This window comes from Diorhabda sublineata, chromosome 9 (genome assembly GCF_026230105.1).
Source record: "Diorhabda sublineata isolate icDioSubl1.1 chromosome 9, icDioSubl1.1, whole genome shotgun sequence".
NCBI lineage: Eukaryota > Metazoa > Arthropoda > Insecta > Coleoptera > Chrysomelidae > Diorhabda > Diorhabda sublineata.
Window position 1 is genome coordinate 7,918,725 of NC_079482.1, and position 13,730 is coordinate 7,932,454.

Here is a 13,730-nt window from a genome sequence, read left to right on the forward strand (position 1 = left end):
AAAGGGAAAGAACCAACAGAAATTTACACGAAAGCAAATAGATATAAATGTTTTTGTAGACTCCAAAAAAGCTAACGACACGTGTAAAAAAAATCGAACATATTAACACATCTGATGAAACTAATAATTAATGTAATAATGAGCAAAGAACAGATAGCTTTGACACGGTAGATGAAGGTCGTCAAGGCGACCGTTGTCAATGATACTATTCAAATTGCACATACTGAGAGAAGGGAGCAAAGGAACCATATATGATTATTAACAATAGAACTTGTCATATGCCGATGATTGAGTGATACGAACAAGAAGAAATCATTATTAAATTTGTGCAATGAAAAAGTTTGAATGATACCAGACCAAATCCCTAATAATGAGTCAATAAAAAGAGAGAAAAACTGTGGCAAAATAATATATCATATGAAAACAGAAACGAAATTTGAATAGATATATAATCAGAAACAGTGAAATCGAAAACATGAGATCAGCTGAAGATAATAGAAATGCGGGAATATTCAATTAAAGATTGGTTAAGAAAAAGGATACGACAAACAGTAATAAGACGTGAGAAGAGTTGAATAGAATGTGGAAAAGACGAACAATTTAGGAGATATTGCAATTATATGACAACCATCCACAATTAGCAGTAGTAAGATCTCAACGTATAGGTACGCAAAGCAACAGAAGAGGTCCTGGTTATAAGAAAAAACTTGGACAACCAGCCTAGTAAAAAATCTTTATATTCAGGGATAGAAAAAATAGCAAAATAGCCAATCAAGCCTCATACCTTCACAGCTTGCATCTATTAACTGTCAAAACTATTTATATTTATTGCTTTCAATAAATCATTTTGATTTTAGATCTATCTTGAAAAATAACGTGGAAACATTTTAAAAATTTTGAACGAAAAAACTTTCATATCATATCGGTCAATAACTCTTTTAACGTTTATTGTTCAATTATCTCTGGTTTAACGACGATTTACATAACCCCAAAGAGAATAATCCAGTAAACTTCAATCACACGACCTTGATGGGCAATTATTTTAACCATTACGTAAAATTACTATACTGTTATTCATACTATATTATTTGGATCAACCAATTGTAGTGCGTGCTTAATGGAATTTGGCTCCGTCCTATGGAACCACTGGTCAGCAACAGTATTGCCTGCGAAATAGGGTACCTACAAAATACAATTTTTGATAGTTAAATTTTTACCACCATCGTTCTTGGAAATATATGGACCAGAACTCCACCAGCCCATGAAGCGTACCAAATATTAATTTCCTGCGGATATAATGGTGTTTCGACAAAAGCTTGTGGATCAACTTCATACCAAATGCGACAATTCTTAATATTTACATATCTATTTAACCAAAAATTGGCTTTATTGAAAATAAAATTTCAAATGAAAATTCAATATCAATATCAGCTTTAGTTAATTCACAGTATTTGGGGCACATAATATGTTGATCATTTGGCCTTAATTCCTGCGCAAGCTGGATCTTAAGAGCTATAAAACCATGATCCTTCCGTAAAATCTTCAAACACAACCCCAGTTGCTCCAATGCATTCCTGCAGGTGCAGTTTCTTCAGTGTATAAGGGTAAACTTTGTCCAAATATGATCCTTTGTTATTCAGATGAACCCCTCTGAAGGACTATTATGTACGCCACGGAATGGACGATAAGTTTGATAAACACATCCATTATTTTGATAAAATATTTCAATAATTTAAAAACATTGGTGTAAATCTATCCATAATGAAATGCCAAATCAAACAAAAAGCAACTATGAGTTGTTAATTAGGCTGATAAATAAAGCAGTGTTGTCAATTTTGTTGTGAATCTCTAAGAAAACCTTGTATAGCAGACTTCTACATGGCATATTTCTGTAGAGCATAATTTGAAAAATATGTCTATTACGAAATTATATTGATGAAACAATTTTGATGACAAAGAGTATCATTATTAGTCATTACGTTCGAATATGAATCGTTACTTCATAGGCATAGTATGAATCACACTAAAATACAGCAAATTTTCTTTGACTGTTCCTCCAGAAAAGTACGTATCTCATGAAATGATTAGTGCATAAGATAAATCGTTGTGATTGGATTGATCGGCGCTATTTGAAGAATTTTCTTGACAATAGGTGCCAAAACATTAATCTTTTGAGGCTGATGCGTATATTCCTTTCTCCAGTGAGGATTTCTTCGATCATTTGCGTATAAAACTAAGTTTTGTTACTTAAATCGTCTTTCGCGAGTTCCAGCGTAGTTATCATTTTGAATGTATACTTTTTAATATGTTTAGTATCTATGTATGTATAAATTTCCATCTTGAAGATACTTCTATACTCACTTAAGCGTTACATTACGATCTAGACTTATATAATGTATTCCGGATCTAGAATTCCAAAGCGATCAAGAATGCTTCTAAAGCGTTTTAGAACAATCTAGAATTATATCAAATATCGTAAAGTGACTCTAATACGGTTTACAATTATCTAAAATGACCAAAAAATGATTAAAAAACCGATCTAGAACTATAAAATGTATTCCAAAGAGATCAAGAATGCTTCTAAAGCATTTTAGAACAATCTAGAATTATATCAAACATCGTAGAGTGATCCTAATACGGTCTACAATTATATAAAAGGACCAAAATTGACTCAAAACCGATATAGACCTATATAATGTGTTCCAAAACAATCTATAATTATTCTTATATCACATAAAATGATATAGTCTTCTACATAAGTTTATAATGAATTAAAAACTTACCCAAAGAGATACAGAATAATGTATATCATAGTGAAACCATCTAGAATGATACTGAAGCATGATAACACAGTATATATTAGTTATTTCAAACCAAACTAAAGTGATTTTCATACGTTCTAGAATGATACAATTCTAAAGGATTTTTAAATAATATGTAGTGACGTAAAACGATGTCGACGATTTTAAAGCGATTAGTAATTTAAAGTGATTCTTATAGGATTGAGAATGATCAAATGAATTCAAAAACGACCTAGTCCTATATACCTAATATTATGATCTAGAACATTCTAAAATTATTCTGTTTTCGTGTCTAGAATCATCTAATTTATTTTAAAATTGTGTAAAAAGAATTGAACCGTAACAAAAGATGGCATATATATCATTTATAAAACCATCTATTATGATTCTGAAGCATTTGAAAACGATTTGTTAACAATTTGTTCAAAAACCATCCAGACCTATATAATGTGGCCCAAAACAATATTCAATTATTCTAATACCGTCGTACAGTGTAGGATGAAGTAAATTTTACCAAAAGTAGAATTATTTATTTCGTTATAAAATGAGTTAGAGCAATCAAAGATTATTAGAATTATGTAAAATCTTATAAAGCAATTTATTCCGAATTTTAGGGTAAATTCTTTTACAACTTTATTCAAAACATCATATGTCAAAGACTACCAGTTTCCGTAAAGTATAAAGAGAGAGAATAATAAAAATTTAATCAAAACTCAGTTAGGTTAATTAATATTTTTTCAACGTACAGTACACTACAGAGCTTAACATAAACGTGTCAATACTTTTTACATGACTCTGTATAATGTGATAAAAAATCATATGTTTGGTTTGTAACGAGGTTTCAGAATAATAACTCTTATGTCCCATATACCATTCACAGTTTTTGGTCACATTTTTCTGACCAACACCAACAATTAGATTTTCCATTAGAAAAAGAAGAGATCTGAGCGATATTTCCCAAGCCCTCCCTTCGATGTTCAGCTTTTCTGTGGTTTCCCCGTAACATGCGGAAATTGCTATAATCGAAATAACCGATGCCCCGGATTTATGCAGCTCAGGCAACACGGTAATTTAATGTACTAGCGGGACATAAACACACATAAAAAACTTAAGCAACAGCATTAGAACCCAAGCTCTGCAGAAAAAAATCCCATATCAAAACTATTCACTCATCCCTTTTAAAAATTATCACACACATATAAATTATACTCGTATATTATAGCACAAGCTCACATAACTGAATCAAATTGATGCCCTCATCATTCAAGGTCAAATTTTCATCGTTTAAATTTGTTGTGATATTTTATAATTACGTTCAGTGACCATAATAAAATGAATTACAGTATATAAAGAATTGAGCGATATTGTATTATTTATTTTCCTCAATACTCAATAAAATATATCCTATTTAATTCAAGTTATGGTAACTGGATTAATAATACATCTATTTAAAACCTAATATTCTCAAGAAAATGAATACCTTTAATTAATTATAACATGATGCAAATGAATTTAATTATTTGATAATCTTCGTTCGGAATAAATGATTCACTTTGTATGTTGATCTTGAATTGGCAGTCACATGATTAAGCGATAAATTCAACGGTCGTGTTTAATCTTAATGAAAAAAAGTTCAAAGTCCAAAACGACAACAAATCTCGTCTCGAAATGGCGCTGAACCGACTCCTAAAAAACTCTGACAAAAAAGTGTGCCGTGGTACATTACATAGAAGGCCCTTTTCGCTAATTAGATATTCAGGTGTGATCACGTGTACAGCGTGATGCGTGTGCCACAATTATACAATCAAGAGTGCGTGCGTGGCGCCATTCAATGCGCACGCGCAAGTGGGCATGTCCTCCAACGCGATTACGACTTAGGACTGACTGACAAAATTCGCCGATCAGACGCAGCCGATACGCTGAAGGGAATGTATCACTTGTTGTAGAAAATATCTCGGGTAGATCTCGCGTAACTGCGTCGCAGGTAATAAAACGTACTACTACCGATTACATTTTTGGATTTACAAACCCGCGTGTGTGTCACGGAATGTTCTGCGGCTAGTGTTTACATTTTGTTTGAAAAGTGCATAACTGTGTGCTAAAAGTGACATTTTTTTTGGATAAGTGGTTAGAAATAAAGCAGTTTCTATGAACGGGCAATACGGAGGCTGGAGTGTCCAGAAAATGGACATGAACATGATGGATCCATTGCCGGAGATTGATGGTTTTGAACCTCAAACTCGCGCGCGATCCAACACGTGGCCGCTTCCTCGTCCCGATAACTATGTGGATCCCGCCGATGAGGCGGCAGGCAACAAGTGTGTAGTGGCGGGACAGCAAGGACCGGGATCTGTTCCTTCAGCGGTCACCACCACCGTTCCCACAAAAAAGAATTCCAGTAGGAGAAATGCTTGGGGTAATCTTAGTTATGCCGATTTAATAACTCAAGCTATTAAAACATCGCCCGATCAACGGCTAACTCTTAGTCAAATATACGAGTGGATGGTCCAGAATGTGCCATATTTCAAAGATAAAGGAGATAGTAATAGTTCTGCTGGCTGGAAGGTATTTTTTAAATATCATATTTAAATTAAATTTGATTAATATTTATGATTCTATTTATGAAACCTTGAAATTTCTTTTTAGACTTCTTTATTTAGAAACTCATTCATTGTCTAAAATATAATTCGATTCTAAGTATGAAGTATAATAAAAATCAAATCGTCCGGTAATTCAATCGTTGTTTTATATATTTAAATGAATATGTTATTTTGATATTCACTTTCTTTGGATTTGATTAAATGTTCGTCGTCGAGGAATTTAATTTTAAGGCGCAAAAAACAAGTTGCCAATCTTATTTTTGCTAATATAGTACGTATATATAACTACGTTGCTGTGTTTTTTCTATTTATTGAGAAAGAATAGCGTGTGTATAAAAACAAGTTTATGCGTCTGTTTATTTGTTTTATTTTTGACGTAATAGTGTTTCTCTTTATTTGTATGGGAATTTTTTATGGTATTAATTTTATTATTAAGAAAATTAAATGAAAAAAAAGTTTCTCTAACAAATCACTTTACTATAAAATGTTGGCATTTTATATTTTATCCCTCTGCTTCCGAACGCACTGTTTACGTGTTTTTTTCACATATTGCAACTTCATAATATTGCTCGTTAGTATCCATGACAATGAATTTTAACTCAATATCGGGTTTTCCAGCTAATTATTAGCGACTATTAGTTTTTGTATGACTAACTTTCCTTTACATTTCTGTACCTATATACTTAGTCATCATCACTATAATACTAGGGGCTAGTACATCTGTTGCTGAAGAAATTTTAGATCTTGATGACTACATATATGTTATATATTTTTATAAAACAGAAAAAAACATGTTCTCAGATGTGTAGATTTTGGAAAATTGGAAAATGACGTAAAGGAGATCAACTGTCATTATTCGTATCCCAAAACCCTGGTAGCGCTCTTCCATTACGCGGAAGTGGCATTTTATGCTCATATTGCACCCCATTTTTTCAATTGTAGCAGAAGGTCTTTTACAAGTTTTTTTACAACTCAGTCATAGAATTTCTAATTCGTAAATTGTCTAATTTGGGGGCTATTAAAAATACCGCCTTTAATCTTTTCCATAATGTGGAAACTTTTGGCAAATATATTTCCGCCTTTATCTAGTGATGCCCAGTTTTATATGTGATGGTGAAAGGATAATTTTCTCACGAGCTACTAAAATTCCCGACTATATTTTTTTTCCATACTCCATATTTTCTCTCAAGGGCCAGTTTCTCATTACCCAACGCTCTTAAGATATATTTTTAGTGTTTAAGGTGTTTACGTTCCCGTTACAAAATAAAAGTCTTCGAAATGATTTCGTGGTTTTCGCCGAATAGTTCCAAATTTAAAAGCACTTCTTTTGCCACTTTTCTATAATCTCAAATATACCACACACAATTTTCAAACACAATTGGGAGCCGAAAAATTCTTATTTTTAACCAAGGGCAATCGAAAATACTTAAAATAGGTATTTTTAGCAACTCTTATATAACTTTTCTACAATCTCTAAACACATATTCTCCGTATATATAGCAAAAATGATCTAGATTGTAAGAACGTCTCTTTGAACTATTCTTGACGCAAAACTTTAGATCTTGATCTTACACAGTAAAATGGGTTTGTTGTCGATTAATATATATGATCATTTCATACATATAAAAAACAACGTAACTCGAAATGTAAAACAAAATTTTGAGGATAGATTTGAAAGAACCAAGTCATAAGTGAACATTATCAGCCATAAAATTCGCGGACAAAAAGTGGAATCTTGTAAACTAGTGTTATTTAAATTATTCTTGAAGTCCATGTGTACCAGTGTGTTGCGATATAAGCCTCCTGAAGCAGAAACTATGACAAAAATCGAGAATATTCTACTTTCTTATGGATAAAATGAAACAAATAATTCATACTTTTATATGAAATGTAGGTCCTTAATAAACCTTAAATAGTAGTTTTTCCTTTTAAAAATATTCTCTGAAGATTTTATTTAATTGCAAAATACTTTTTGCTTGCTTTTTTATTACTTATTTTCTATCGAATAAAAACATTCAAACTTTTAAAGGTCAAAATCTTTTAATGTAGCTTTACTTTACAAAACACAAATAATGGAAAATAAATTCAAACATCGTTAAAAAGCTGTCAAATTTGTAAACAAAAAGTGAAACTAAATATTTTTTTCTTTAAATTTTTCTATAATTAAAATTAATTTAAAAATCATTCTAACTTCATTGCACACCTTCACTTATATTTCATTTCAACCATGCTGGTGCTACAAATTGTAATTTTTTGACAATAAAGCGTTTCTCTCTTGTCTTTCGGGTTTCAAAAGTTTTATTTTGTGTGTCAAAAAGCCAATTTTCCACTTCTGTGATAGATGCATAATGAATAGGTCATAATGTGCATAAATTTCCTTTTCTTCCAAGGTACAATTACATCCTTTTACTCATTTTTTAAAAGTGATTGATCTAAAAAATTTTCTATACCAAAAACTGCCTCAACAACCATGCTAATTGTTTGTTTATTCGATTCTAATTTTTCTATCCATTTTACAATTAGACTCAACAAGTCGTGAGCATTCGTAACCTACAGCTAAAATATAACTTTATCTACAATGCATGTTATGCTATGTTACCAAGAATTTTGCTGGATTTTTTATATAATTTTGAATTCACTAAGCTTTCTAAGCATGTCAAAAAGATCCCCATCGTGTTTTCACTGAAATCTTTAATGAATTTCTTCATGAATGTTTTTCTTTACGAATGGAATTAAATGTAGCACATAAAACATGTGATTTATAATTTTTTTCAATATTACCAAAAACGCTTTTAGATAGATCTATCCAACACAGCGTCGTTAACAAATCAGCAGAATATTTATATAATCCGAAAAAACGTAGGATAAAATTAATACCAGCACATCTATATATGTCTGAGAATTTTACCAGCTTAAGCCTATTTTCAAAATTTCGAACTCTGAATTTGACGTGAAATCTCTTGCATGTTGTTTGAGTTGTTTACTTCACAAAAAATAATTGAAATACTAATACTTTTAACATATCTCCAAAGGGTAGTTTATGATAGTACTATACAAATAAATTCATATATTTTGAACTTGATTAGATATTAAAACAAATTCTTCTAACATTACAAAAAAATTTTATCCAAAAAACAGTAATTATTTGGAAGGTCTTCTACTACTACGTCAATTTCCATCATGTATTCATGACTATTGACTGTTGTCGCTCGAATATCGGAACACCCCGTATTAACATAATATATGAGAAATTGTTTTGTGTTTGGCAGTAGGAAATTATACTTGAACGAAAGAAATATGTCACAACAATTGTTTTGAAATCGACGCTTCGTCTCCAGAAAGTTGCTTCTTATCTTTTATCATTGGTAACCTCTCTTAACCTCTGCGAGTAACAACATTGGGAAGATACAACGAAGCATCTGACATCACCTAAAATTCAACCGATTAAAATTCATATTGTTCACAATTACATCTTGAACCAAAATCACATAAGTAATAAAATATTTTAAGTTGGTAATAATGATTTTTATATGAATGAAAACAAGACAAATTTTTGTAGAGTGATGTCTACCAGATAACCCCAAAGATAAAACTAGGAAACTATAATTTTGAGAAGATTGATAACTTCTAACATGTTGCAGTGCAGTAATAAGGATATCAAGCAGGAAATTAAGAAGAAACAAGTCACACAATCATGAAATACATGAAAAGCCGTTCACCACTTATACCAAATATAGGTCCAAAGGTCAAAATTTTCACCTGTCTAAAAACTAATTTTAAATTTTAAATCAGAAGAGACTTGAAATGTTTGAATTTTGACTATGACGAGGTTATAAAACCGTGGTTTTTGAAAGAGAAATTCTGAGGAAAATATTTGACTCCGCAAAAGTAAGTAACCAGTGAAAGATATGTCCTAATCAAGAACTTGCCATTTTACACAAAGATATAGACACGAAAAACCGGAAGGCGAAAGTTACATTGGTTGGTTGCGTGGCTACCCTCGAGAGGAATTATTAGAGAGGCAGCCAATATCCAATGAAATTGTCGTGCTAAGGATGATAATGAAACATTGTACAAAAAACACCCAAGAACATTTCTGTTGCTAATTACTTATGAATAGGGTACTTGCTTGGTTAAAAAAAAATAGGTTTAGATAGTTTACATATAACTTTTATTATAATTTTTTTTAATTCTTTGATCAATATTTATAGAGAAAAAAATTATTACAAAAATCAAAAATTTTGTAGGTAGTTTAAACATTTCAGTAAGGGCGCCATATTGCGTGACGTCATAGGTATAAAATAACCACTGAACATATGATACAAAGTAAATACGACAGATATTCGCTCGGTTATCCTAAAATAAGCATAATTATTAAATTTTGATTAATATGAAAAATGTTGTATAAATCGTGTTTTGTGCCAGGAAGTTTTTTTTATTATGCCTAGCAATTCGAATATACAACAAAAATAGTTTGAAAGTAAGATTAAAATTTAACTTATTTTAATATTTTATAGTATGAATAATTAAGTTTATTATAGTTCTAATTTTTAACGTTATTATTATAGAACTTAACCTCTAAAAGGTTTATTCACTTTATTTTTATATATAGAAAAATGTTTTATTTATACGTAAGGGAGCGTTCAGGTATTCAAGTAACACAATTTTTCAACTTTTTCGTGCTTTTTGTGCATCTCGGTCTGTGGTATCGCTAACTTCACGGGTATGCCTTCTTCCCTCCTGAGTGTTTGAAACGCGTGGGGGTAAATGAAGATACGTGCCGCTTCGAGAAATTTGTAATCCCATCAATAACAGTCTTTCATGCAGATCGGTCAGAGTGAGACAACTCCTAATCATCCAACCATTTGGCTGCAACCAAAGGAGGCTGGCCAGACCCAGATCGAGGTTTTACTGCGACAGGATCGTTTTTGCGGCGTTCAGCTCGATTTTTTTTTTGTATACTTGGCACTGTATATTTTTCTTTTCAAACATTTTTTATCTTCTCTCTGAAGTCTCAACTGAAATCCAATGAGAATCGTTCTCTTATGTAGTTGAAAATTTTGCGATTTTCAATTAAATATTTAGATATTATTTTTTCCTGAACTGTTCTGTCACCAGTTTCATGCGCAGTTTGTGCGTTCGCGGTGCTAATAAATCATGTTCAGGATTTCAAATCGTGTCTTCGTGGAGCACACATTTCCAATTCCGAATGTGTTCTGAATACCTCAAATGTATCCTCGGACATGGATAAGGTGCATTCATCCTTTTTGTAATATTTATCTTGTAATAACCTTTTAACTATGAGGTTTTCTACATATTTGTATTTAAAAAAACGTGGTAGTTGACTTTATACTCACAAATATCAAGCATAAACTTTCGGCCAGATAATTTTATGCCCTCCTAGCTAATTTTGAATTCAAATTATAATTTTCATAAATCGTTGGTGAAGGAATGTATGTTCAGAACATATTCTGAACAAAGCATGCGCATTTGACACGTCCAGAAGATATTCAGAATATATTCGGACGGTATTATTATTAATTATCTACCGCGATCGAAGCTATTAAATATATAGTTGTGATAAATTTTACGTAGATATAAGTGAATGTCATACATAAAATTGTTTTAATAAATTATAACGCTTTTTGTGCTTTTTCGATCTAATTGTAACATCATTCATAACTCATTTATTGTTACTTATCTGCAAATGTCTTTTTTTCACCACATGTACCGCGAAGTATGAGAGACCACTATCTCCAATTATCAGTAGTAATAACCCAAGGACATTGTATTGAAAACTTTATAACATATTTTGAAAGCTTGTTGCTTGGAAACAGATCGACGCCGTAGGCAGAGGTCTGTTGCCTAAAAGCAACAAGCTTCAGAAAGTTTTTTTTTCGAATAATCTGACAGTACAAACGTTGCTTCGAGTACACGTTCTTGAACCACCTCGGCTGGTCTTGCTTTGATTCGATATAGAAAAGTCAGCAGCAGCTTTCCCATCTCGCCAAGCTAATTCTACCGCGGTTATGTGTTCGAATCTCCGTTGCCGCCCTTCAGGGGAATTTTCATTCCATAAATTTATCATTTTCGTTATTTCTACGGAACTTATGCGATCAAATTATGCTTTCTTTTACAGGGATCTAATTGCAGTTTTCGTCGTATAAAATTGCACACTTTCGATTGGGTCAATAATAACTTCCAGTTGTTTATAATATTTTCCTTGTAACGGTTCACTTGTTAGGTAGGTTTCATATGGTTTTGACTATATTTTCTTTATACTCTACCATCTTTTCTGCTTATGTTCATAGTCCAATCCTTAAAATCAACACCAATTCTTCCGACATCCGATTTCTATCTTATTGATACTTTTTATCATCTCAAAAGTACATATATGTTTTCCTTACAAATTTGTTACTGTACGTTTTTTTTGGTATATTCGATTCTATAATTTCTTCAATAATTTCGTCAGTATTATAATCAAATCGTGACATTTTAAAATATCGAATATTTGAAACGTCAAAATCAAAATTAATCAACATGTATCCATGACAAAATGGTAAAGTGAAAACAGGCCATGTGATCCTTTTTAAGTATAATGTTGTCCTGATTGGTTGTCTTCAATCAGATAACTTTGAATTAAATGATTTAATTGGATTCTTACGGAGCAAACAATTATCTGTCCAATAGTCACTCGTCGGTTTTCCAACACGATATGATGGAGAGTTTAAACATTTTCGTTTGTAATAGAATTGTATATGCTCTATCTGTTCGACTATCTTCCACATTTGAACTCACGTCACCAACTTTTCACTAGATTATATAATACTGCAGCTTTTCCTAATGTGTCCGCCAAATAATTGTTAATTTTCTTTGGAGTCAACTTTAAATGCAAATTTAATTATTGCGCGTTGCTCGTCACGATCTATTTTGATACTGAGACGTGACTCTGTAGAAATAGGGCTTCTATTGTAGGCAAGATTTAACCAATGAGTTTGAATTTCTGGAACCGTTGATAATATTCAAACTTAACACACTATCTACTTTCAGTCTCTGAAGACCATAATTTGATCGTCGAAACGCGCGTAACACAGTGTAATTGTGAGTGTTGGTGTAGTGGTAGTGTGAATAATGTGTTCAGCAGGATTTAACAAAGTTCAGACTTTCTCGTGTGAGTCTATACATATTAAATAGGTTACAATCGATGTTAAAATGAATTTGTGCATCATTTATAGACGAACTTATATATCGGGGCACAATACACTTCTTTAGTACAAACCTACAAAATAAATTGAGAAACTATTCCATCCGTGTTAACTTTTTGAGATTATCTGAACATATTTAATGGTCTGATTTATCACGTGACTAGATCTATTACAGAAATATCGTTTTAACGAGGTTTTTGAAATTTTAATTCTAACATTATTGTTTATTATTAAAGATTATATATAAAAATTTATAAAATAGCCACTAATTGAAGCCATACTTCGAGTACTTAACTTAGTACTTCTAGTTGGGTTGTGAGAAACTGTTCAATTGGTGGATGAAGAGAGAACTATTCACTATAAAAGCTCTGGTACATTTTTTAGAAGAAACTAGATGATTGTTGAGACGTCAAATGATTGTAGAAAATACAATAACCATAAGTAGCTGCATATAAAATCACAGAAACAACACGTGTTGTACATTAAAATTCCCACTTTTAAATTTCTAATCTGGTCTTTTTGGATCGGTTATAAACTATCCACATTTTTTATAAATTTTAATTGTTCAATCGCTTGATAAAAATGTTCAAATTATTATTTCGTTCGCGCATTGATAAGAGACATATGCCTACATCTTTTATAGTTGCGGAACAAAAATGCAACTAGTACCGGTGTTGCCAAATCTAGAAAACTTATCACCAAGCATTTATTTTCGTCACAAGTTTCTTGCTCAAATCCCACAAGAAAACGATTAATATTGATGTAAAATATCCTTATTTTGTGTGCATTGTTTTGTTTTTCATGAAATTGCATAGGTTCTGAAAATAACAATGATTATGCACTAATCATAACCCTTTGAATGACTTCTTGGATGATTATCGATACAATAACCAGTAACTTTTGTACATTCAAGAAGCTATAACCACTATGTCGATGTTTTTTATCATTTAGCAACGACTTTTCATATAAATGCTAGTAAATATACAGGATGTTTCTAAATTCATGAGTCAAAATTCCTCCGCCCACCCCTTTCCAACATAAAAGTGATGACTAAAATTGGATTTTGGATTTTTCCTGAAATTTCAGTAAAGCTAGAAACTTGAAATTCTTTAATTTTCTTGTAC

The 13,730-nt window shown here is 31.6% G+C and overlaps 1 protein-coding gene across 2 annotated transcripts in view; it reads left to right on the plus strand.

Annotated features, from left to right (window-relative positions):
• The first annotated feature begins 4,704 nt into the window (after nucleotides 1-4,704).
• Nucleotides 4,705-13,730, plus strand: part of LOC130449134 (forkhead box protein O-like) — a 359,247-nt gene continuing 350,221 nt past the window's right edge. For both annotated transcript variants that reach the window (XM_056786824.1, XM_056786825.1), the window contains exon 1: nucleotides 4,705-5,366. In XM_056786824.1, coding sequence (XP_056642802.1) covers nucleotides 4,950-5,366 — 417 coding nt within the window. In that variant the 5' untranslated portion in view covers nucleotides 4,705-4,949. The remainder of the gene's footprint in view (nucleotides 5,367-13,730) is intronic.